This window comes from Salmo salar, chromosome 10 (assembly GCF_965601325.2).
Source record: "Salmo salar chromosome 10, fSalSal1, whole genome shotgun sequence".
In the NCBI taxonomy this organism is placed as follows: domain Eukaryota; kingdom Metazoa; phylum Chordata; class Actinopteri; order Salmoniformes; family Salmonidae; genus Salmo; species Salmo salar.
In genome coordinates, this window is record NC_138300.1 from 91,135,862 (window position 1) to 91,162,325 (window position 26,464).

The 26,464-nt window shown below is 42.9% G+C and overlaps 1 protein-coding gene across 2 annotated transcripts in view; it reads left to right on the plus strand.

Annotated features, from left to right (window-relative positions):
* LOC106560804 (multiple C2 and transmembrane domain-containing protein 2) overlaps positions 1–25,729 on the plus strand; it is a 42,008-nt gene extending 16,279 nt beyond the window's left edge. For both annotated transcript variants that reach the window (XM_045688212.2, XM_014124109.3), the window contains 6 exons: positions 11,245–11,364; positions 12,834–12,875; positions 18,056–18,165; positions 18,354–18,463; positions 22,498–22,595; positions 24,828–25,729. In XM_045688212.2, coding sequence (XP_045544168.2) covers positions 11,245–11,364; positions 12,834–12,875; positions 18,056–18,165; positions 18,354–18,463; positions 22,498–22,595; positions 24,828–24,887 — 540 coding nt within the window. In that variant the 3' untranslated portion in view covers positions 24,888–25,729. The remainder of the gene's footprint in view (positions 1–11,244; positions 11,365–12,833; positions 12,876–18,055; positions 18,166–18,353; positions 18,464–22,497; positions 22,596–24,827) is intronic.
* Positions 25,730–26,464: the final 735 nt, after the last annotated feature.

Genomic DNA, 26,464 nt, shown 5'->3' on the forward strand with positions numbered 1-26,464 from the left:
AGACAGACAGACAGACAGACAGACAGACAGACAGACAGACAGACAGACAGACAGATAGATAGATAGATAGATAGATAGATAGATAGATAGATAGATAGATAGATAGATAGATAGATAGATAGATAGATAGATAGATAGATAGATAGATAGATAGATAGATAGATAGATAGATAGATAGATAGATAGATAGATAGATAGATAGATAGATAGATAGATAGATAGATAGATAGATAGATAGATAGATAGATAGATAGATAGATAGATAGATAGATAGATAGATAGATAGATAGATAGACATACTGACTGATGGGAAGGTAGAGTATATTGTATGCAGGCGCATAGACAGATAGGCAGAGACTGGGAGGGAGAAAGGCAGGTAGTCAGCCATGCAGGCGGGCAGGAGAACAGGCAGTCAGGAAAGCAGGAGGGTAGGCGGGCTGACAGGTGACAGGTCAGCGGTATAGGGCCATCTCCTGGCCCCCATCTAAAATGAGATGCTGTGCAGGCCACCAGAGTGTGGTAGTCTTTCTTTTTCACTTCTACTATACCTGCTTTTCAAGACCAGCCCACAAATAGGAGATCTGGGGAGGGAAAAACAGGGATTACTCTCTGGCATACCTCTGCCAGAAATATGTACATTATTTTATTACTGTGGGATAAATAGATCTAAATATGTATACTGTAAGTAGATAGATGGTTTGTTGATTTAGTATGAGCATAGTGCGCCTGTTGAAAGTAAGGAAATGCTTTCTGTGTGTTGTCTTATCTTCATTGTGAGGAAGATGGACAGTTTGGTACCCAGACAGTTCTATTTAGAGACAGACACTGCAATAGAGTAGTCTGGCTATCTGCAGTCCACTGAGCCCTATGGCTTCCTTTGGAATGAGGTGTGCTTCCCAAAGCGCTGGTGTCAAAGGTGTCTGAGACTTGCCTGAGGAGAGAGTGAATCAGCCTGCTGATAAATAAGTAGTGTTTATCACCCACTCACCAGCAGATAGAGTTAGACCAGAGAAAAGTTCTGATTTCTAACCAGGCATCTCATCCACAACACCTCACTGCATGATGAGCAGCAACAATCATAGCCTGAATATGGCCTTCGGCTCGACAGTCAAAGAGAACTCCTGGGCGTGAGTAAAAACACAGACAGACAAAATCCTTACCATGTGAGACGAGAGGGCAGCCGAGAGGCCTTGACAGCCATTACAAGCCCTGTGGCGTACCACTACACATGCTAGTGCCCTGGCCCTCTGCGGGGTCAGCGACAGCACAGCCACACTGGGGCCACTCCTCCTCACAACAAGTCCTCATTTGCAATTAAGTTTGTGTTTGGAGTTGTCTGAAGCAGCATGCCACCGTGTGCCTTAATGAAAGCAGCTCCCTCTCCTATATTTTTATCTTTAGGCACTGGTAATAAGGTAACTGATTCAGACACTGACAGATGGCCTCTGCTTGCCTCTCAGATGTGCATAATTAGAAGACTGTCTGCTCTTTTCTACAGCAGCACTCTGCCTCTGCTTCTGCTGCTTCTCAGAATATGCTGCTAGGAACGGCTGCAGTGTTGGCTCAGCCTTTAATATACATTACAATACATTATTTATCAGCCAGCTAGACCATTCCTGCTGTTTTACTCCATATGCATCCTGTAATGCATTACCGCTGATGTGGTTTCATCCCAGGACTGTGGGATCATTCGCTAGTGCCTTACCAGGAAGCCTTAGCCACCAAGCTGCTGTAAGTCCCACAGGCTAATGCTCTGACCTGCTCACAACATGCAGTATACATTGCTGCTCAGATGAAGCAGTCAATTCAGGGACTGTGTATCTTCATGTGTGCGTTATAAAATACCTTTTGGTATGTGTGAAGTATTTTTAGTTTGTATGAGAGATTTTCCTGACATATAAAGTACACTGCAATCTAATCTCCCATGAGCTGCATTGGCAATGTTTTGCCCTGTAGGTCTGCATCAGGTCTGGTCTATGTTAACAGAGGGAAGTATGGAGAATGTTAGAATTTTTTTATAAACTTCTCAGGCACATAACTTTTCCCTGTGGCAATCAGAGAACTATGTATTCTGAGTAAATTGGGTATATAATGTACTCTGTTTTGAAATCAAGATTGATGGCTCATCAGGCATTCTGCTGCCATAGAATATTATAATGCGAAGAGGAAGCCTCGAAAGAATGCAAACTTCTGCAGCACTGTCATTTTTTGCAAGGCTGGAGGTTACTGATTCTGATTGCGTAATCTCCTTTGTAAGTTAAGTTATACCTTGGATTTTCCACCAGTAGGTTTGTTTTGAAATGGCGACTTTCTAATTAGGTCATGTTAAAATAGTCTTTCTCACACATTAATTTTATTTATCCTGCAAAGCCTCATAAACCTCCTCATCAGTGAACGGAAATGCAAACAAGAAATGTATATATTTCTCAGTGCTTGTTTATGCTACAGTAATGAGCTTAGGAAGTGCCTTTTTCTAAAGTTTGACAACGGCATGTCCCCTTCATCTGAGAGAGAGACCGTGACAGCTAAAATCTTCATCAAATAGCTCCCTTTTAAATGTGCTTCTCCCCAACACTGAGCTAGATGAATGTACTATACATCAGCAGCAACTGCAGAGAGAGGGGTCACCCAGAGTTCTTTCCTGCAGACATTCCCAGTGCCTGTAGAGGGAGCTATAGCACTGCTGAACTATGTAGTGGAGAGCCTGATGGGAGATCACTTACTGCTCCCAACTAGAATCCTTCATGGGAAAATACTGTGAAAGTGAAATCCTCCATTCTGTGGATCCGCTGGACCAACAGAACAGAAGTTTCTGTATTAGCCGGCCATATTAATCTGTTTCAGAAGTTTAAAGTTGAGAACAATTTTGATTTAGATGAAATGGATGTAAGTATAAAAATGAAAAGGGGGTCATTTACACTTGAAAGCTGATTTTGAGCTTTGCTGTCATTAGAGCGCTTTAAGTATTTAGATAGAATTAATATTTTAACATATGAGCTAGTCTCGTCTGTCAGGAGATCTGACTAGAAAGAAACCTGTATACCTTATGAGATTATTTGAACCATTTTCTTTTTGACACTGCCAGGTAGCAACCGTTTTAGACATCATTTGACAGCCTGTGAAATGCTGATTGCCTCACATCACAGAATGTAAAGATGGCTGTTGATGAATGTTTGATGCGGTGCAGCTGTAAACACAGTTGGCAGCTGCCAAGGCTGCTTTTTTGGGCTGATAGACTCCTTGTCTCCCAGATGAGAGCAGGACAGGGTCAGATCTGGATCCAGTGGTCCCGGGGGACCACCTGTGAGGTGTCGCTGCACCCGCCCCCCTCCGCGCCGGCCGGGGCTATTACCCAGAATACCAGGACGGCCAGGATCAAAGGCATAATCAGCGCTGTTATAATTATTCTATTTAACACCGTCTCCCAAAATGACATGTTTGGTGAGCACTGATCTGCCCCGTTTTGGTTTACTGCAATGCAGTAATGCAGTATGTATGACCAGAAGAGTGTGAGAGGAGTGTAAAGTCAAACTGCGTAAGTGCCTGAGAAACTTCCTCTTGTTCCTTTCTCTGCATCTGCTTTATTTCTGTTTAAAAAGTTGGAGGACTGTGTGTGGCTCGGCTGGCTGGCCTTAAAAGAGTGGGTTCTTGCAGTCTCAGGGGGGTTACACTCTTAAACTCTATGGCTGTGGGAGTTCTCACAGAGTTTGCAGTGGGAATGTGGCAGGGAGGGAGAGGGAGACAGCCCTTGATGGTGATGTGTGCGGCATGATTTAGAAAGTAGTCTGAGATGTATTAATTATTAAAGAATAGGATATTAGTATCTGGAAACATTAAGCGATGCCTTCTTTTTTTTAAATAATCAGTATTGTTGTTATTGAGTCGCCATAGTGGATTGCAGTGTATCAGTTGACAGCTCTTGGGGCTAGCTGGTAACTGTAAGCTTGAGACGCTTCCTCTTATAATACAGAGAGCCTTTCTCTGGTAGATAGTTGTCCTCTCTCAATTAGAGCGCTAAAATAACATATTTCCTGCAAAATAATGAACGTTATATTCAAGTTTATTTTAATAATTCATTGGCTTGTATTGTGAAATATATTCATTTTCATTAACTTTTTGAAATATGATAAAGTGGCATGAAAGAGGATAAACAAGCCAGATGATGTTGCTATGATTAACACTGCAGGCCTCTGTGTTGGTGCATCCGCCGTGGTGCTTTGTCTGTGTGTCTGTAGCGGTTTTACAGTCAGGTCCAAAATGATTGGCACCCTTAGCAAAAAAATGATGTATAAAATAAATAATCCAAATACTGATGCTCTATGCTCACGAAAATTAATAGTACAATGAGAATGAGAAATTTCTTCTCTCAAAAAGATAGGGGTAAAATTATTAGCACCCCTGTTTTCAATACCTGACCTTGTGAGGATAACTACACTGAGACTTTTTCTAAAATGTTTTATCAGATTGGAGAACACATTGGTAGGGATCTTCCTCCATACAGAATCTTTCCAGATCCTTGATATCCTTCGTCTCTGCTTATGGACTGCCCTGTTTAATTCAAACCACAGGTTTTCAATGGGGTTGAAGTCCGGAGACTGAGATGGTCATTGCAAAATGTGGAATTTTGTGGTCAATTAACATTTTGGGGGGGATTTTGATGTGTGCTTGGGGTTGTTGTCTTGCTGAAAGATCTACTTGCGGCCAAGTTTCACCCTCCTGGCAGAGGAAAGCATATTTTTGGCATACATGTCCTGGTACTGGGTAAAGGTCATGATGTTGTTGACCTTAAAAAGGGCCTCAGGACCAGTGGAAGCAAACATCAAAGCTCCACCATCATATTTTACAGTAATTATGGGGTTCTTTTCTGCATCTACAACTTTATTTTGACGCAAAATCCACCACTGCTGTTCATGGCCAAAGAGCTTTATTTTCATGTCATCCTATCATAGCACCAGTTCCAATCCAAGTGCCAACGCCATTTAGCAAACTCCAGGCGTTTACATTTGTTGAATGACATGAAAATAGAGCTCTTTGGCCCCGTGGTGTGTGCTGTATCATAATGACTGCCTCTAACACGCTCACCACCTTCCCAGTCACAGAGGACACACCTCCCCAGGCGGCTGCTGCAGAGCCTGCGACCTGACCGCCCCTGTGTGTTGCTGTGACTGGGCAGGATTCGGCCCCGGCGCGCTAATGTGTCTGTGAGTCGAGCTGACAGGGAGGGAAGGGAAATAGAGTCCACGCCACTCCCTCCCTCTCCACCTCCTCGGGGGGAAAAGGCTCGCATGGCGGATCTGTCACCCAGGAGGTCGCTCAGTGTTAACGCTCCCGACACGGATTAAACACTTGTGGCCAGTGCTGGAGCTTGGGGTCGGAGTGGCCACCACTGACAGGCACCACGGGGCCCCTGCTGACCACCCTGGTCCAACCCTGGTCCAGCCTCACTCCACCCTGCCTCCAGATATGCTCCAGCCTTGGCATGTGTCAGACAGGCAGGGAGACAACGGCCAACACCGGGCCTGCAAGCTAATGCTAATACCCTGCCGCTCTTCTCTTGTCTTCCCTTCCCTTTGATAAAGAGCCCACTATTACTACTGTACTGTAGTAGTGGCACCTAACTAGCCGCAGAATTTTCTTAGCTAACATTAATTGATTTGGAAACCTTCAATTTCCTTGTTTATGAATCATTATTCAGATAAACTAAATTAGATTCATAAATATTAAATTCATTTCCAGATTACTTGTTGGAATTTGATTCAAATTTATGGAGTTTAGATATTAATTTATTGTTAGATTTACTGTTTTTCCATGGCATACACTACTTAAAAGCCACTGTAGTAAGTAAAACAAAAAATGGCCATGGATTATCAGAAACTCTTCAATGTATACCAATGGTTTATTTGTGTGAACTGTGTATACATTCTTTTGTGGAGGTTGTACAGCATGCTCAAGAGGGAGATGAGATTTCCCCTTTATCGCTCTCAGTAGAATGCAGCATCTCTCTCTTTTCTCTCACTCTTTTCCGCTCTCGCTCTCCCTAGTCGATAAGACTTGAGCTGAGCATATTTGAAATATTTATTCAGCGTTAGCTCCGAGCACCATGGCTGCCCACACACTCTACCTGCCCTGCAGAGAAATCTTATCTGTGCTTCCTCTCTGCCTCCGACACCCCCTGAAAGCCTGTCCCCGTATTGGCCCGAGCTCACCACAAATTACATGTCTCATTGCTCTGGGTTTACACATGCTTTAAAGCCTGCCGTCGACTAGCGTCCCCAACATTAGCCCTCAGCCAGACTCTCTGTTCCAGCCTGGCCAGTGGGGGCCTTTGATTCATTATAAATCTATTTTTTTTGTATTTTAATTGAGGAAGCAATGCAGATTACTCCTACTGCCCTTGATTTCACCCAGAAAAGTACATCTATATTAGGTTTTTCCCCCGTTAACATTTTAGTATTTTGTTCTGTCCCAAGCGCATGCACGCACGCACACACACACATATGCCCCTGGAGCCTGTACTCAGCCTTGTTAAACTTATTCAGCTATGTTCATGTAATCTGGCATCCATCCACATCCCCACTGACTGACCGCCATAATGCTGGTTGGCTTTCTTCTCTCCTCTCTCTCTGCTCAGTTTTTCTCTTAGCCACAGTAGCTTTCCAAGCGCAACCACCGATAAATATGAGATGAACACAGAAGAGATCAAATATTAGAGCTGTTTACAGTAGTATTGTATTTGTAATTACTGTGTCCTCTTTAATGCATGCTTAATGTCCGGTTAATGAGTGATACGCTATTGGTAATAATTGCTATAATTGTAGGATTAAATATAATTCTCTATATCATCACATTTCATTAGTTGACATATGCAGTATATACTGTGGTATATGTTTACATGAAGCTGTGTAGACGTGCCGGGTTTGGCAGACCTCCTGTCTAGTGTTAAGTCTGTCAGTCAGTAGTCTGGGTTGGTAGACTGGGCCTCTCTCCCATTAATCAATTTGCAGGATGGTAGAAACTCTTGGAGAGGGCATCTTTGTCCTTTTGTTCCTGCTGCGGTCCCTTCTCCCCCTCCTGGGAGAGTGTGGGTGGTGTGAGCTGCCATGCTTGCTCAGCTTTAAGAGATATTTTATTCACACTTTTAATCGCTGAGTGCTTTATTATTAGGTGCTGGATTCTGCTGGCCAGGGGATCTGCATGAGAAGGCGCAGAATGCATTTACTGGAATCATATTAATGGCACTATAAAACAAATCTGTCAGCCTGTTGTTAACCCCGCTGGCAGAGTGGCGCTGCCCAGGGTCGGTCCTTCTCCAGGCGCTTACAGGTGGCTAAGGAGAGTACATCTCCATCACCTACTCCACCGCGCGCTAATAGTTTTATTAATTCATTATTTTCCCCCTAGACACCCCATGCATTATCATGCAGGCATTTTTCAGCTAAATGGTGTTTGTCAAGGGAGGTTTCCTACATGAAAGACACTCCTCCCAGACATACTAACACTTGTTCAATTACAAGTCGTTCATTATCCATTTCTGCTGTGTGGAAATGTACCTTTCAGGTAGATCATTAATTATTAGCTTCCCTGCTTTCTGTTTGTTGCTTTATGTCCTTTTGGTGAAATAAATGACTGCTTTACCGCCCATGTAACATATTAGTGTTGTAGTATTTTGGACATTAAGGTTCCTGTTGTCATGTGTAATTTGTAGCGGGATAAAAAATATGGTAGGAAGGCTCTCAAGACTGAAATGAAATATAGCCCAACTTTGAGGCCAATTAAAAGGTGGATTATTTTCAATATAAATTTACACTTAAGCCTGACAGGTTGCACTTTGTCCACACCGTCCTTTAATCACTCATGCTTGGCGCTAATAAAACATAAACCACTTTGCGGGGAATTAGTTCCATCTCCATTTCACAGAAGCAGCAGAGAATGTGAGGAGACAGGAGAAAAATATACCTCTGCTCATTAATGAGGGATATCTGACGGCTAAGAGGCAGCTCTGTGCGCCTGAGCGAAGGAATCCGAGAGGCTTTCCCAGATGTTCACAGTCAAATTTGTATTAGTGTTTAAAAACCGAGAGGGAGGAATTGAGAAGATATTTCTGACAGTTTTGGTTTATACCCTCATTTAGGCGCTCAGTTTATACAAAAGGCATTGTATTTCTCTAGGCTTTTATCTTGTCCACCAAGCCAGAGCGCGGTGAGCTGAAATTTGCATTAGTGGGCGATTATGAATACCTGTGACAGATTCTCTCTGCCGGCTCCCTGGGAGGAAATGAATTGGCTCCCTCTGTTGACTCGCACAGGAAGACAGAGACCAGGCAATTAGACTTTAGTGGTTTATGTAGCAGCTTTTTCAGGGAGGGCAAGGGGGTTCAACATTCCTGCTGGGCTCATGTCAGTTTCCAGGCAAATTTTATTCCTTTCTTTTTATTTTAAAGGGAAAACTGTGGATATGACAGGCTACCTGTCTGACAGCCTGCTGAATTCCTGTGGGGTGAAAACAGTGTCCCTTTAGAATAGCCTCATGCGAATAGAGGTGACAACATATGACGTAGGTTATTCATAACCTAAAGGGGACATTTGAAGCTACCTCCACACATCATGCATATTCATTTTTTACCTTTAGGTTTTCCCACCAGTGTTAGTTGTCGCTACATAATTCAACTCATTTGTTATGGAGAAATTACAGTAACATATTGTTCATATTAGGTCTTCACATCTTGGTTATCCCACCGTGTTTCTGCTTGTTCCTACACTTCACATTACTCAGACATTATTGAACGAAGCCTAGGGCGTTGAGGGCCCAGTGTTTACAGCATTACTCATGGTTCACGTTTCCCTGGTGGCAGTTTGAATCCATTGAACCTAGGCCTTGTGTGGCAGTAGGTAGACTGCCCCAAAGCCAGTAGGGCTGGAAACAGGCTGATATGACAGGACCAGTCTGCTGTTTACAGCTCAAATGGAGGCCTGAAGGCCCCACCGGTTCACATCCTGTCTCAGGACTAAGTCAAACATATTGTTACTGTAACAAGCCCCCAGCAGTCCACACTCAGACTGCACAGCATGCTATTGTTGTGAGCTATTGTAGTGCAGGCATCCCAATTCTCATTTCATTGGGTGTTCTAAGTTACTAGGTTTGTTTTCTTTCAGGCTTTTGGTTAAGTTCCTCCTCTCATGAAAACAAAGTTTAAGAAAAGAGGACTTTTTGAACCTTTCAAAGATTAAATTGTATTGTATCCCCAGGTGGTAAGGGTAGGCAACAACACAGCTTCAAGTTCCTTGGAGTCCACATCACCAACAAACTATTATGGTGCAAATACACCAAGACAGTCGTGAAAAGGGCACGCCAATGCCTATTCCCCCTCATACCAAAAGTTTTGGTATGGTCCCCAGATCCTCAAAAAGTTCTACAGCTGCACCATCAAGAGCATCCTGACTGGTTGCATCACCGCCTGGTATGGCAACTGCTCGGCATTCGACCGTAAGGCGCTACAGAGGGTAGTGCGTACAGCCCAGTACATCACCGGGGCCCTGCTTCCTGCCATCCAGGACCTCTATACCAGGTGGTGTCAGAGGAAGGCCCTACAAATTGTCAAAGACTCCAGCCACACAAGTCATAGACTGTTCTCTCTGCTACCGCACGCCAAGCAGTACGGGAGTACCAAGTCTAGGTCCAAAAGGCTGCTTAACAGCTTCTACCCCCAAGCCATAAGACTGCTGAACAGTTAATCAAATGGCTACCCGGACTATTTGCATAGACCCCCTTTTTTTTACGCTGCTGCTATTCGCTGTTTATTATCTATGCATAGTCACTTTACCCCTACCTACAGTACATGTACATATTACTTCAATTACCTCGACTAACCTGTACCCCCGCACATTGACTCAGTATCAATACCCCCTGTATATAGCCACGTTATTTTATTGTGTTACTTTTTTAAACTTTAGTTTATTTAGTATTTTCTTATCTCTTATTTTCTTAAAACTGCATTGTTGGTTAAAGGCTTGTAAGTAAGAATTTCATGGTAAGGTCTACACGCGCATGTGACAAATAACATTTGATTTGATTTGATTTATAGAATGGCGTATATCCATTACAAAAGAAGAAAATGCCAGAAATGGTTCAAATGAATGTCTACACCAAGTGTTACACAGTAATAGATTTAGACTAAACTTGGAGGACTTTTTTATTTCTTCACGTCAACTGGCTAGTGCGCTCCTCCTCACACATTGTGGATAATTCCAGCTAGAGCCAGACTCATTAGGCTGTCACTAAATGGGTTTAAATGCAGCCGTCCAATTAGTGCTCTGCTGTGAAGTGCAGTGAGTGTTGTTCGCTGTTCTTAGCGCCGCTCCTTTACAGAATTATGAGGGATTACTCATTCAGTGTGATCCATCTTATTTCTACCAGGGGTCTTGGCTTTTCTCACTATCATCGCTGTGGAGAGGTAAACGTTGCAAATGCTCAGCCAGTTGCCATATGCGCCTTGTCACAGTCAGACAGCCCAAATGCTTCCCAATCTAAGAGGGTTAGATATGCTGTATAAGAGACAGCCTACCCTTGTCAGACTTTCTGTTCTGCAGAACGGCACACTGCCAGCACATGTTATCTCTGTAAATAAATTGGATTTTGGAATATTAAAAATCCTTCCCAAAGGTCTCTTACTTCCCAGCCACTAAGAGGGGGCTCTGATGCTGTATAGCAGTGATCATCAACTAAAATCAGCCGCAGGACGATTTTTTTCACGAGCGGATGTTCAGGGGGCCAGAACATAATTACAAATCATTTGTAGACTGCAAATTGATCACAAGAAGCCACAACAGATATAATATTTGACTAAAACATAATATTTCAAACCTTGCTTACATTTGTATATGATCACATGTATCTCTCTGTTATGCGTGGGAATACCTTGAAGCTGATTTGCTGGTGTTTTTACAGTCTTTTATGTCCAACAATGAAAAAAGCATTGTGCTCAGAAAACTTGGGCTGCCAGTTGGGGTACCTTGCTGTATAGTGTAGCGGCGTAGCTTTGCAGTCTGCTGTGTTATTCATGGGGCTTGGGTGGTGGGTAAACCCATTGTTTGTTTTGAGTGGTGAATGCTGGGATGTAGGAGGAGGACATTGTGTCAATGACGTCTGGGCTTGGGTTCTGGCCCATGTTGTATGAGGGCAGTGCCACCCGCCGTGCTGTATCCGTGTTGTTCATGAGTCTCACCCTCTCCCTTCCTGTCCTTCCAGATCTTCATAGTGACGGTGTGGGCCTGGGAGCTCTTCATGCTGCCTCTCTTCCTGCTGCTGCTCATTGGCTGGAACTACTTCCAGATCACCACAGAGAGGATCAGCAGCAATCAGGACCTGGTGAGTGTCTCCTATACTGTATTGTAGTCCATACAGCTCTGGTCTATACTACACATGTCACAGCAGCTCTTCATGTTTCTCCTGGCCCACTCACCGGTCAGGAGCATGCAGAGCTGAGCACCAACTCTCTCTGCTAGACTCTGTCACCCTCAGAACATAGACTTGCACTCCCGCTACCTGAATTGAACTGCCCGCAATGCCCTACAATAATCAAGAGTTATCATGACACAAGGCGAGACCCAGATGCAGACACAGGAGGCAGATGGTTGGAATCTTACAATATTTAAGAATCCAATAGGGTAAGGCAAGAGAATGGTCGTGGACAGGCAAACGGGTCAAAACCAGTTCAGAGTCCAAAAGGTACCGAAGGGCAGGCAGAATCAAGGTCAGGGCAGGCAGGATGATCAGGTAGGCAGGGAAGTAGTCTAGAGTCAGGCAGGGGTCAAAACCGGGAAGACAATCAAAAAGAGAACAGGAAAAACACGCTGGTTGACTTGACAAACATACAAGACGAACTGGCACAGACAGACAGGAAACACAGGGATAAATACACCGGGGAAAATAAGCGACACCTGGAGGGGGTGGAGACAATCACAGGGACAGGTGAAACAGATCAGGGCGTGACAAGAGTTATTACCATCAGTTTTGCAAAATATTAGCTGAATGTTTTTTTTTGACCATGTTGATACCAGTACAGTATTATTTCAGCATACAACATTGTATTGATGTTGTGTAGATACTGTTGTAGACAAAATGCATTGAGTACATTCTCAAGTTGGCACGGCTATCTCCTCTGTATCAAAGCCTAGGTTATGGAAATCAAGTCTCCCCTAGCCATGTCTGTAAAGGTTAATGCTGTTCACACATCTCAATGCCCTCCAATTTCACTGTGTTGTAAGCCATCTCGACGGCTGGGGCCTTGGCCTGCAAACATCCCCTCCCTGCAGCAACGTCCCCATCCCCATCCCTAGCCCACTGATTGTGTTTGAGGCTGCTGGCAAAGATGCAGTCCCCGGGAAATGTTAAAGCCTGGATTCACCCTCATATCCAGTGTGGAGCCTCTTTCACCTCTCTGTGACCCTGTGCCCGGCAGTAACGCAACCCTGTTCCCAGGCAATGTCACAGTGTGCACCATGCAGGGGTCAGGGATGACTTGATGTAAAGGGATCTAGGCAACAGCATCCAAATTAAATGTTTTTTTCCTCTTTCTGTTTTTCTGTTGTGTTTATGTTGTGAAGAAATTAGATTGCTTTGCTGTGACAGTGCTCTTGTGAGGAAGGCCCTCTTTCACCTCTCCTTTTGTGTGAGGTCACCCCTGTGATGCCGTCTCTATGGAAACAGGCCTCTCCCAATAGGGGTATATGTACTAGAGCAGAATTTCATTACTAGGTGTTTGTTCAAAATGCTCCAGTGCCCGCATGTGTCCCTGTCCATTTGAAAACACACTACCTCTCTCCATTCTCTTGTAGGTGAACATGAACATGACCGATGATGAGGAGGAAGATGAGAAGGTATTTTATTTCCTTTATTTTGGACTATTCTATAGTATATTCTGTATGCCAGTTGTACAAGTTCTAGTTGGGACTTTTGCATAGTTCCACTGGAAATCCTTTCTCAGAAGCTTGTCTTTACCCAAGAAGAGAACATTTCATGCATTCAAAATGAGGACAGAATGTAGGTAAACAGTAATAGCATGTGAACAAACACATTTCCTTCAGCACCTGCAGCCTATTTCATTCAGTATTCAGTATCACTACAAATGTGCTCTGCCGCAGTGTCCCAGCCCTTTTAAACTCCAAATCTACGTTAAACTGCATCATTAATTGAAGTTTGTCTGTCTTCGGAGATATTAGCAGCGAGTGAAGATTTTCTCACTAGACTTTTCTAAATGGGATGGTTACTATGAGATGAACCTTTTCCCTACAATAACAAATGAGGCTAAGAGCATGTACTTACTGTTCTATCAAGATTATCAGTCACTTAAACAATTGGATCTCAATATTCATAATGCCTTATTTATAATTGTTCATCTGAAATTGATAATACCAAAACAGTTATTTTAATGCCTGCCCACCAGTGGAGGTTCAATTTATTCCATTCCAACCATTACAATGAGCCCATCCTCCTATAGCTCCTCCCAACAGCCTCCACTGCTGCCCACACCAAAAGAAGAAGACAAAAGTGTCATGTCTTTTACTCCTTGTTCCTCTTATCTAGACATTTCCCTTCGTTTTAGTTAGGAGAGGCAAGAGTTAATGGGATGTGTATTATTGCTTTATGGTGGAGAAGTGGGGAAGTGTGGAGCTGCTGCAAAGCCTCCAAGCATTGACCCCTCTGCAGTGTGTCTGGGCCCAGGAATCATATCCATAATGTGCTTAATATATTCTGTTGTGATGACCGGGGGCTACCATCATCTACGGAGAGGAACACCCTCTGCTAAAAAACAGGCCTGTCCTCCAAATCCTGTCTGAAAGCACCGGCTAATTCATGGTATGTGTGCATACACATAATACAGTTTACGCTTAGTTGCACTGCATTTGTAATCATAGCTTAGAAAAGACAACCCAGTCCCCAAACAAATAGTAATGATATGACAATTGTGTGTTTGTATGAATAGTGAATGAGGATATGCTGCTTTTGTTGCTTTTAATAATTCTACTACTGAATAGGATCATTAGTAGCAGGTCTTTATAATTTAACTCAACCTCAATGATTTGGCTTTTTTATATTTTTATTCTCTGTTTTCTCCTTTAGATTAAAAAATAAGTATGTTTTTAAAAAGCAGGGAGTAGATTTTTCCAAGTACATGTCCATGTGTTGTGGCGCTCAGTGTAACGGCTTAAACCAAATCATTCTTGTTCCTTGAAGTCCTCTCTGAAAGGTTTAACGTGAGCCCACTAAGCCCATTCACACTCTGTGAAAATGAAATATCTGCTTTCATTGACTAATTAAGCAGTTGCCTGTGTTTGTTTTAAGATGTCAGCTTTAATTTAAAGTGGCTTATTTGAAAGTCGTGTTATGGTTTTGCTGTCACTTAAATGTGATATCATGTAGACAGACCAGGCAATGTAGCTTTACACTTCATATCAAAGTGCTCTTTCAAACTATTTGGGGTTAAAGAGTGATCAGTGTTAATTTCATGACTTCAAAGGCACTATTTTTTTCTTGTAGTCCTTTCGCTAAGAAGTGAATAAAGGCTATTCCCTCTGAGAAGGTTACCATTGCCACTCAAATGTTTTTTCCCGGTTTTCCCCTGGAGGAAGGAGATATGTAAACTTCCGATAGAGCAGTTGGAATGTGAAAGCATGACGTTAAAGAGAGTCGAAAGGCCCGGCTACGTTACATCAGGATAATACACAACAGATTTCTCTCTCTCTGTGAACAAATCTGTCCTCAGGGAAAAAGACAGCTTACAAATGATGTATGGCAAAGTGACTTCCCTTTGGCCTTAGGTATCAATTGTGTAGATGGACAATATTTATTAAATAACGTAAAAAAAACTAGAAAAGCAAAACAAGCCCATAGATCTCCACCACAATGAACAGAGAAGATAAAACAGGTCTTCTATGGCCCCTGGCTGGTATGGCTGGTCCAGGGTAAATAGGGGGGAGTGTTGCTCCTCAAGCACTGCCCAGGGGAGCAGGGGGTTGGGTAGGTGGGTTGAGGGGGTTGAGGGGGTGACAGACTGAGCTGAAGGGGTGCTTTCCCTTACCCCCTCAGACCCTAGTCACCACTGGGTCACCTTCAGCACACCAGCCAGACAGACTGCTGATGTCATAGTCAGTGATGTGCATTATGGGAGGTATGTAACACGTACTGCCTCTGGGAGCTGCTCACTCCTCACACGTTTGTTTGTGTATCCATTTGTTTGTTAGCTCGTTTTAATATGATAAAAGAATCCATGTCAAAATCACAGGTGTTTTACATTAAGATTAACGTTTCTCTTCTTTGTGGAATAAGTCACTAGAAAATATTCAGTCAAGCTTTGAATGAATATTCAAATTTGGTTCCATTTATTCAAATTAAAGCAATGTTAAATTAACTTTTTTCAGCAGTTTATTATGCCCCACATGCCTGTGAAACCACATTTTCTATTTACCTTTGTGCAGGAGATCAAATCTGTTCCCTTTAAAAGGTATAGCCTTTACAATTTTATCTGAAATGAGAATATGATTTGACACAGGTTTCCTAATCAGTACACATTTATGATTTTTGTGGTCCATCCCCACCAGTATACCCATCCCTTTCACTTCAAAGGAAGCCATTTTATTTATTTTTGTTTACCAGCAGCACAGAACAATTTTGTAGGCGGCTGAAAGGGAAAATGAACGAAGATAAATAATATAATCAAATGAGTGATGTAGTAAAGGACTTCCAATGCTCATCACTAAGGAGATGGAGGACTTCAAGGGAGATGAAAGGTGATAATCATGAGAGCTTATTGATGCATACTTTAAAGTACATATCATTTGGATGATTTTTTTTTTCAAATGAAACCTCAATTATTATTATTATTATTGTTTATTTTTCTTCGCCTAAGTCATCTTTGGCTACATCTACCTTGTGCACACAGTCCTATCTGTTCTAAATAAGAGTTCATATCAGATTTGATCAGATTTGAATCCTAATTCATGTTTAGGGGGCCTTAATCAATTTTAGATAGGCTCAGATTCCCTTTCATATCTCTAACTGATGAGGCTCCATATCCAGTGAGCTCTCATTTCCCCGTGCGCAGCTCTCTGTCCATCAGGAACACACAGACATGGATCTTAATGGCTTTTAGCAGGCACAAACAGTTTCCTCGGGTGTGACTCAGAGCTCAGGAGAAAGAGCTAAATTAACACCTAATGTGAAGTAAATTATATGCATTCTGCTATCACATTAGACTGAGGTTGGAGTTTTTCTTGTCTCGCTGCAGACAGTGCCGTGTCTCTTCTATAAAACAATGATACATAGGATGATACGCTTCAGTACTATCCCTCCCTCTATTATATTACACTATGGGATAGTAATCTATTCTATAGGATGATAGGCTACAGTACTATCCCTCCCTCTCTATTATATTACACTATGGGATAGTAATCTATTCTATAGGATGATAGGCTACAGTACTATCCCTCCCTCTCTATTATATTACACTATGGGATAGTAATCTATTCTATAGGATGATATGCTACAGTACTATCCATCCCTCTCTATTATATTACACTATGGGATAGTAATCTATTCTATAGGATGATAGGCTACAGTACTATCCCTCCCTCTCTATTATATTACACTATGGGATAGTAATCTATTCTATAGGATGATAGGCTACAGTACTACCCCTCTCTCTCTATTATATTACACTATGGGATAGTAATCTCTTCTATAGGAAAATAGGCTACAGTACTATCCCTCTCTCTCTTTAGTATCATACTATAGGATAATAATCTCTTCATGGATCTCTGAGAGAGCATATTTGAGAGATTTCCAGCGGCCTGGTGGGAATTGCTCTCTTCCTGTGGTTGTTGTGGAGGAGACTGGGGACTGACAGTGGGGAGTCTCGTTGCTCTGTGCTGCCTGGCGGACAGCATGTTTCCCAGGGGCTGCCTCATGAGACTCTGATAAAAGCGTTCTGTCTGGACACTGTCACTGAGCCCAGGCTGGGGCTGGAATTGCCTTCTAACACAAACATATAGACATCCTCAAGCCTCCTGTTAGACTCCATCAGATACCTCCCCTCTCGCTCCCTCGCTCTTCTCTGTCATCATTCTTGTCATTATGTCCTCCTTTTGATGTGAGTCTTCTCAGCCCTCTTTAGCTTGCATTACTGGTGTTATCATCTCCAGCCTCTCCTTCTGGAAAGCTTCCCAGCGCTGCTTCTCCTCTGCTGTTAGCAGCACTCATCTGATCATGTCTAATTCAACTCAAGACAAGCCTGAGAATATCTATTTTTTTCCCCCACACTGAAATTGACTGACACCTTCCCATACCATGTCCATCTGGTCTATGTAAGATGTCTGTATCATATCACAGCTTTTGCACTATGATATTTATATATCAATACAAAATGAACACTATAACACTATATATACACTTTGTTGGTGATGAAGGTGGACATTGCCGTAGTCCATTCACATGATATGAGAGTTGTATATGAGTGAGAATACATCCAATGATTACAACCCTGCGCTCTGGGGTGGCTGAGCTACTTCTCCCTCACACACACAGAGAGGTGTGAGGACAGACCGACAAACAGACAGAGTATAGAGGTGGGTGGGATAGCACAGGCAGAACAAGTCCAAACCCGCCCAATGGAGACTTCTGGGATTGGACTCCCTTACAAGTTGCACCATACATCCTCTGTCTGCTCTTCCTGTCTGGGTCATCTGGCCTGCTGCCTGATTACTGATGGCCATTTTATGTCTTTCTCATCCTCCAGTTAATCTGTGATTTAGATGTAGAGTACTTCCATTGTTTGTGGCAGACAAAAGTGGAAATCTCACAGTCATCCTCATGACAGCTTTTCAACATTGAATCTGCCTCATTTTCAAAAGCATCGTCTGAAGAGACATAGTTTGCTCATTATAGGCCATTCAATAGATCAATTACTCATGATAGCACAGCAGAGATAAACTGGGCTTTGTCTGCTTCCTCAAACAATTGACATACAGCACAGTAGACCTCATCAGTGCCTTTGTATTTTTAGGAATCAGGGAAAAAGGGGCTGATGGACAAAATCCATATGGTCCAAGAGATCGTCATCACTGTCCAAAGCATTTTGGATGAAATTGCATGCATCGGGGAAAGAGTCAAGAAGTAAGTTTTACATTTAAAGTTTTGGAAATGTTTCATAACACATTACAGTATACTGGAGTTCAATATTCTCTGTGACAGTGGGTGTATACGGCTTTGGCTAGCAACTACATTATTGATTGTGCAGTATCTTGTATCCTCTTAGTCATAATGATATTCTGACTTTATTTGATGTAATATTTCATCCACAGCACATTCAACTGGTCTGTGCCCTTCCTGTCCTGCCTGGCCTGCTTGGTTCTCTTTGCGGCAACAGCAGCATTATACTACATCCCACTGCGTTACATTATCTTGATATGGGGTAAGTCAAATATACACCATTATTAGAATAATACATACTGTATTTTGGAATGGATAGCGTCCCCTTCTGCCAAACATTGTTGTAAAAAGACAATTACAGGGAATAGCACTTATATCCATTATCATTAGAACATGTTCTTCATTGAAGTCATTTGAACATTCAGCCATCCTCACATCTCTGTAATGCCCACAGCTCAGGCTGCTAGCTCCAGAGGCCCATTGTGCTCAGAGCTCACTCAGTGGGGGATGTAAGCAGACCAGTCTGAGGCTAGGCTCAGGGTCTGTGAGAAAACAAAGCCGAGCGGCAAGGCAGAGAGCATCATGCTGTATATAAAACAGGATGTCCTTGGGCAGTGTAGGCTCCTGGTGTAAACCCTCATTATCTGCTCCAATCCTACAGAGGAAGACAGTCGTCTCAGCGGTCAGAGGGAAACAGACACTCCTCCTCCAGCTGTTAGCCCACAACTAACTGTACTTCCACACTGCCTCCAACACAATCAATACCAAAATCATATCAAACAACAGCACTGATACACTCTCCTGACTCCCCAGTTAACCCCCATCTCTGGTTGTAACGCAAGCCTTTCATGTAGTCTGCACACATTTAGGTCCTTAGGTTCTTTGTGTACACGTCGAGGTTAGCACTGTAGCTAGCAGTGAATATATGGTCTCATTAGAACCTAGAGGTATCTGTTTGCTTTCTAGAAATAGTGTGGAATGCAACCAAATGGGGGGAAATAACAGTATTGAAAATTAGATAAAGAATAAACTTATTTGAATGGAAACATAAGAAATGTTTTGGTTGTTTGACTGATATGGAAAGGTGGTTGGGGGTGGAGTGGTGATAGGGGGAAGGGAGGTTGGTAATCTCTGCTCCGGGCTTTAGTACTGTATGTGTACTCAGAGGACCTGAGTCGCCCTTGGACACGGACTGAAATGTATGTTCTGCAGTCAGCCACCAGGCTCTGTTCAAAAGCTCTTATGGATGTTTGTGTTACTGTGCACCTGCTGCCTGCATTACAGCATTCTCTGTACTGTTGAGCTGCCAACATACAGTACCAGTCAAAAGTTTGGACACGCCTACAGTACTCATTCAAGGGGTTTTCTTTATTTTTTACTATTTTCTACATTGTAGAATAATAGTGAAGACATCAAAACTATGAAATAACACATATGGAATAATGTTGTAACCAAAGAATTGTTAAACAAATCTAAATATATTTTAGATTTTAGATTCTTCAAAGTAGCCACCCTTTGCCTTGATGACAGCTTTGCACACTCTTGGCATTCTCTCAACCAGCTTCACCTGGAATGTTTTTCCAACATTCTTGAAAGAGTTCCCACGTATGCTGAGCATTTGTTGGCTGCTTTTCCTTCACTCTGCGGTCCAACACATCCCATACCATATCATTTGGGTTGAGGTCGGGTGATTGTGGAGGCAGGTCTTCTGATGCAGCACTCCATCACTCACCTTCTTGGTCAAATAGCCCTTACACAGCCTGGAGGTGTGTTGGGTCATTGTCCTGTTGAAAAACAAATGATAGTCCCACTAAGCACAAACCAGATGGGATGGCGTATCACTGCAGAATGCTGTGGTAGCCATTCTGGTTAAGTGTGCCTGGAATTCTAAATAAATCACAGACAGTGTCACCAGCAAAGCACCTCCACACCATCACACCTCTTCCTCCATGCTTCACAGTGAGAACCACACATGCAGAGATCATCCATTCACCTACTCTGCGTCTCACAAAGACACAGCGGTTGGAACCTAAAATCTCAATTTTGGACTCATCAGACCAAAGGACAGATTTCCACTGGTCTAATGTCCATTGCTTGTGTTTCTTGGCCCAAGCAAGTCTCTTCTTATTATTGGTGTCCTTTAGTAGTGGTTTCTTTGTAGCAATTCGACCATGAAGGCCTGATTCACGCAGTCTCCTCTGAACAGTTGATGTTGAGATGTGTCTGTTACTGGAACTCTGAAGCATTTATTTGGACTGCAATCTGAGGTACAGTTAACTCTAATGAACTTATCCTCTGCAGCAGAGGTAACTCTGGGTCTTCCTTTCCTGTGGCGGTCCTCATGAGGACCAGTTTTATCATATCGCTTGATGGTTTTTGCGACTGCACTTGAAGAAACTTTCGAAGTTGTTGAAATTTTCTGCATTGACTGACATTCATATCTTAAAGTAATGATGGACTGTGATTCCCTTTGCTTATTTGAGCTGTTCTTGAAATAATATGGACTTGGTCTTTTGCCAAATAGGGCTATCGTCTGTACACCACCCCTACCTTGTCACAACACAACTGATTGGCTCAAACGCATTAAGAAGGAAATAAATTCCACAAATTAACTTTTTACAAGGCACACCTGTTATTTGAAATGCATTCACATTGACTACCTCATGAATCTGGTTGAGAGAATGCCAAGAGTGTTCAAAGCTGTCGTCAAGGCAAAGGGTGGCTACTTTGAAGTATCTCAAATATAAAATATATTTAGTTTTTTTAACACTTTTTTGGTTACTTCATGATTCCATATGTGCTATTTCATTGTTTTGATGTTTTCACTATTATTCTGCAATGTAGAAAATAGTAAAATAAAGAAAAACCCTTGAATGAGTAGGTGTGTCCAAACTTTTGACTGGTACTGTATACACGACATATACAAAAGTATGTGGACACCCTTTTGAATTAGTCAATTTCAGCCACACCTGTTGCGGACAGGTGTATAAAATCAAGCACACCGCCATGCAATCTCCATAGACAAACATTGACAGTTGAATGGCCTTACTGAAGAGCTCAGTGACTTTCAACGTGGCACCATCATAGGATGCCACCTTTCTAACAAGTCAGTTCGTCAAATTCCTATCCTGCTAGAGCTGCCCCGGTCAACTGTAAGTGCTGTTAATGTGAAGTGGAAACGTCTAGTAACAACAACGGCTTAGCCACGAAGTGGTAGGCCACACAAGCTCACATAACAGGACCGGCGAGTGCTGAAGCGCATAGCGTGTAAAAATCGTCTGTCCTCTGTTCCAACACTCACTACCGAGTTCCAAACTGCCTCTGGAAACAACATCAGCACAAGAACTGTTCGTCGGGAGCTTCATGAAATTGTTTTCCATGGCCGAGCAGCCGCCCACAAGCTTAAGATCACCATGTGCAATGCCAAGCGTTGGCTGGAGTTGGTGTAAAGCTTACCACTAATGGACTCTGGAGCAGTGGAAAAGTGTCCGACGGACGAATCTGGGTTTGGCGGATACTAGGAGAACGCTACCTGCCCGAATGCATAGGGCCAACTGTAAAGTTTGGAGGAGGAGGAATAATGGTCTGGGGCTGTTTTTCATGGTTCGGGCTAGGCCCCTTAATTCAAGTGAACAGAGATCTTAACGCTACAGCATACAATTACATTCTAGACGATTATGTGATTCCAACTTTGTGGCAACAGTTTGAGGAAGGCCGTTTCCTGTTTCAGCGTGACAATGCCCCTGTGCACAAAGCGAGGTCCATACAGAAATGGTTTGTCCAGATCGTTGTGGCCTGCACAGAGCTCTGACCTCAACCCCATCGAACACCTTTGGAATGAACTGGAACGCCGACTGCGAGCCAAGCCTAATCGCCCAACATCAGTGCTTGTTGTGGCTGAATGGAAGCAAGTCCCAGCAGCAATGTTCCAACATATAGTGGATAGCCTTCCTAAGAAGTGTGGAGGCTGTTATAGCAGCAAAGGGGGGACCAACTCCATAAATAATGCCCATGATTTTGGAATGAGATGTTTGATGAGCAGGTGTCCACATACTTTTGATCATGTAGTGTATTTTTCTGATGATACATATCAATGCCCTGTCCATACAACCCCACCATCTTATTGATATACAGATTCAATTTAGTTCCTGGGGATCAATTTAATACCATCACAAGGTGCAATTTCTCATACAGCGGTGAAAGAGCTAGGGATGGGGTCGCAAGATTGTTTTCTCCTTGTAAAAAATGCAGGTCTCGATGACACCTTTATTTATTAATGTGTCGTTGTTTTCACAGGCGTTAACAAATTTACCAAGAAGCTACGCAGCCCGTATGCCATTGACAATAATGAAATACTGGATTTCCTCAAGAGGGTGCCTTCTGATGTTCAAAAGGTAAGGGTTCAATTTCACATACACATAGAGGGAGGGAATTCCCTGAAGATATCTGCATTATTTGCTCTAACAGAATTCTCAAGTGTTGGGGAAATATATCCTCTGGCTTTGTTTGATTATTAATGAACTCACGCGTTTAAAGCACCCCTGGCCCAATTATTTCTGGCGGTGGTTTGATTCAGTCGCCCCGTTGCCTGGATGGGGTCTGCTCTGATCTGTCCTCCGCCATATCGCTCCAGCCTCGTCCCTGATTAGCAGTTTTGTCTCTGTGATAAAAGCGCTGTGGCGTCGGGGCCTGTGATTGGCCAGGGGCCGGCGGAGGGCCCCTGACGTCTGTGGTTGTCTGTGGCTGGTGTGACTAGCTCTGTGTCAGCTTAGACACTCTGACGTGGCCTCCGCCACATCAGGGTGGGGGAGTCAATTAATGTAGTCGTGAGACCCGGCCATCCTGCTGGCTGCCATATGTGATCATATATTAGCCATGGCTGATATGTCATTTGCCGTTACATCACAGGGCTGGTAGCAGATAGCTGCCAGGGCAGGGTGCTGTCGGGGTACGTGGTACTGGGTGTTCATCCTGTTCTCTCTCTGAGAGAGGCTGAGTGTGGGCAGGAAACGGAGCAGCAAACAGTGCCTTCCTCTCCCAGGTACAGTACTCCACAAACAGTATTCAGCAAGGATACGTGACTGTCTGGATCTAGAAAGACAATGAACCCCAGTCTCTTTCTACACTGCCCCCTTGATGTTGTCACTCTGAGAGTTATTGCCAAATGTTCAGTGATGTTGGAGAGAAGCCTATGTGATTTTTTTGGCTGAGTAAGTTGGCAAAACAACAAGATGAATACATTTCGTTTTGCCATATTTTGTCTCACATCTTTTATGTGACACATTGTTAAAGTTTTAAAAATGACTCCATTGGGACAATACTTTTTAGTCTAGTTTACAGATTAACTATGTCATGGATGATGGGTACATAACAAAACAAAACATTCATAATGACTCATCAGTAGATAAAGTTTTGTGAATAATAATCTGCTGAACAAGACAAACACAAGAACCATAACAATAGTTATTACCTTAGAACTCCAACCCTTAGATAGGCCGAGGTATGGACACAGTCTAGCCATATTACAAAGGCTGGAAACAGGCTCCTGTCTCACAGCAAAATGACTTGGCAATTAGTGCCTGTGCAAATCTACAAAGCCCCCCCAAACCGGGACTTCTGACAGGAGCTTGTCTGTCCTGAAATAAGAAGCATCTGTTAGTTCTAACAGTTTCATGTTCTGATGCAGACGGCAGTCACTTTGTTCCCTCATTCATTCCATCTCCCATTCTAATAATCAGGGTTTGGTAATTAGTATGGATTCTCTACCTTGATTCAACAGAATCATGTTATTGTTGTAGCAACAACAAAAATGCTTTTGAAAGCAATTTTTCTTCAAACTTCATTTTGTCAAGTTTCTAAATATTTTTCCAACTATCAATTGGTTTCGCATTATGGTTGTTTTGATTCATTTTTAGGACCTGTTATTTTCACTAGAGACTACAAAAATTGGGCAAAGATATTTTAGATACTTACAGTTTTTCAACCATTTGCCATAGTAAGTTCCAATTTGGAAGTTTAATTCTAGACTTTCAGCCTTGATTTCTGTTACAAATATGTTTGGACATGTAGGAATCTGTGTAAACCTGAAATCTTTGATGTTGAGCATAATTCTGCAAACATAACTGAAAGGAAACTGGGGTTTAAGTTAAAATGTCAAAGTGGCAGGTCTCTTTTCTCGGATGAAATCAAAGTCAACTTTTAGTTCCCATTGAAGCATGTAAAATTCGACATCCCATTGATGCCAGTTGCTACTCTAGTTAAGAAACCCCTGGCTGAGGCTATTCTTGGCTTCGTACAAAGTTTTCTCCGAAAGGACACAACTTGCAATGAGCGATTATGCAGTTTTACAACTCCCTCACTGGCAGGTCTTCTCAACAGTTGATGTCTGCTTCTAATATTGCGATTGTGGCGGAGGAGGGGGGAGTGCGCTGGTACGGAACCCTTGACTTCTCAAATCCTTCCTCCCTGTGATTAATCCCCTCTGCTCCTGTGTTTAAAAAATGATTCATTACAGGCAAGCCCGCCTCGCTTTCCCCTGCACCAGCTCTCCTCGGGGGAGCCATTACCGTGCGCTCCACTGAGCTCAGATTACCTGCCTCCGACCAAACTCCTGTTTGTTTTTACAGGTGCAGTACAGCGAGCTGAGAGCGCCCAGCGTCCAGAGCCCGCCACGGAGGAGAAGGTAAGCCCCTCGGACATGCTGGATGAAAGGCCCGGGCTCCTTTTGAAAATGGCACGGCCCAGTCCGCTACGATGGCAACGCTCCAGTGCCAGCAGAACCTGCGACCCCTCACCGCCTGCTCCCCCTCTCCCATGCCCCCTGCTGTGGGGGTGCAGTCAGCCGCTCTCCCGTTTGTGTGTCTGCCACCCCCCTGACAGGGGCTGTGCACTGCACCGGCTAGGGAGGCAGCACATGGAGCTGTCAATCACAGAGCCAGAGACGCCGTCTGCCCGCATCCATTCATGCATTTTAGAAAAAGAATGAGAGCTAGAAAGTTTGGTTTAACTCAGACCTCTGCTGTTTGGCTTTTATTGGTTTGAGTAGTAAAACTGAACCGCTGCAATGCTTTGAATCATTTACATTTTATTTTCATATAAGGGCAAATTGGTAAATGTAATACTGTAGGTGTGCTAAATCCAGTTAATACTTTGTACTTACATTCCTACCAATTTAAATTGATCTCTCAAATATAGACTTTAGGTAAAGTATTACAGGCATTCATTTTGTATTTTTATGGCTCTCTTTTTATGTTGGCCGATGCTCATAACTGTTTACTACAAAGCCTTTTTATATTCAAGGTGCATATCATTATTTTATTTGTAAAATTAACTCTGTACAATCCCTTTGATCATTTTTTTTGTATTATGAAGAAAACATTTTCTGAACAGATTCAAAGGAAAGTTAGACACATGTAACTTTGATACTCTAGTGCAACTTCTCACGTTTCCTGTTTTGATGTCTTCTTATTTGTCAATTCTCAAATGAAAATGTGATGAATTGTAAAATCTAGAAAAATCCCATCTTAAACTGTAGTTGTTCCACAATGATTTTCTTCCTAACTGCACCACTTCTCTCCCTGAATACACAGTAAATACATCTGATTACACAACACACCCATTGGAACAGAGCTCATGCATCGGCCACCGCTGCGCCTTGGTTACCAAGCTCACATCAAAGCCCTTGTATGTCGGTCCGGCGCAGTGGCAATTGCAGTGCTTTTGTTGCCTTCTCACAATAACAGGGTCCAAATGAGCGGGCGCTCATCTCACAGAGAGTACTCTTCATCTTCAGCACTTAATGCTTCACGTTTCCACTAAAATCACCTCAACTACCAAATGTTGGCTACACACACGGGATAGTCTTTCTCTCCATGATGGAGTTCCTGGAAGAGTAACATATGCTTCCTACTCCATCAGACATAATCCTCAGAGGGTCTTTCACGGTTTGCTTTGAGGCATCTTCAAGTTATTCACAACGATTAGCCTCAAACATTGATGTGATGTTACTTAGAGATGATTATTGGTGTGTTTAGAAGATTGTTTTAGATCTTATATGTATTAGATTTGAATGTGATGATTTTCAAACAGTTTTATCCTTGATGGGCCTACATTAACTGGCTCTTTCATTGCCTTTGACAAATTACTCTCTCTTTTTAATGGGAAATCAATTCCTCATGACATTTCCAGACTATGCACATATTGGATAAAATCCTTGTGGAGTATTTCTTGCTCATGTACCAGTTGAACTTTAATCATATAACAT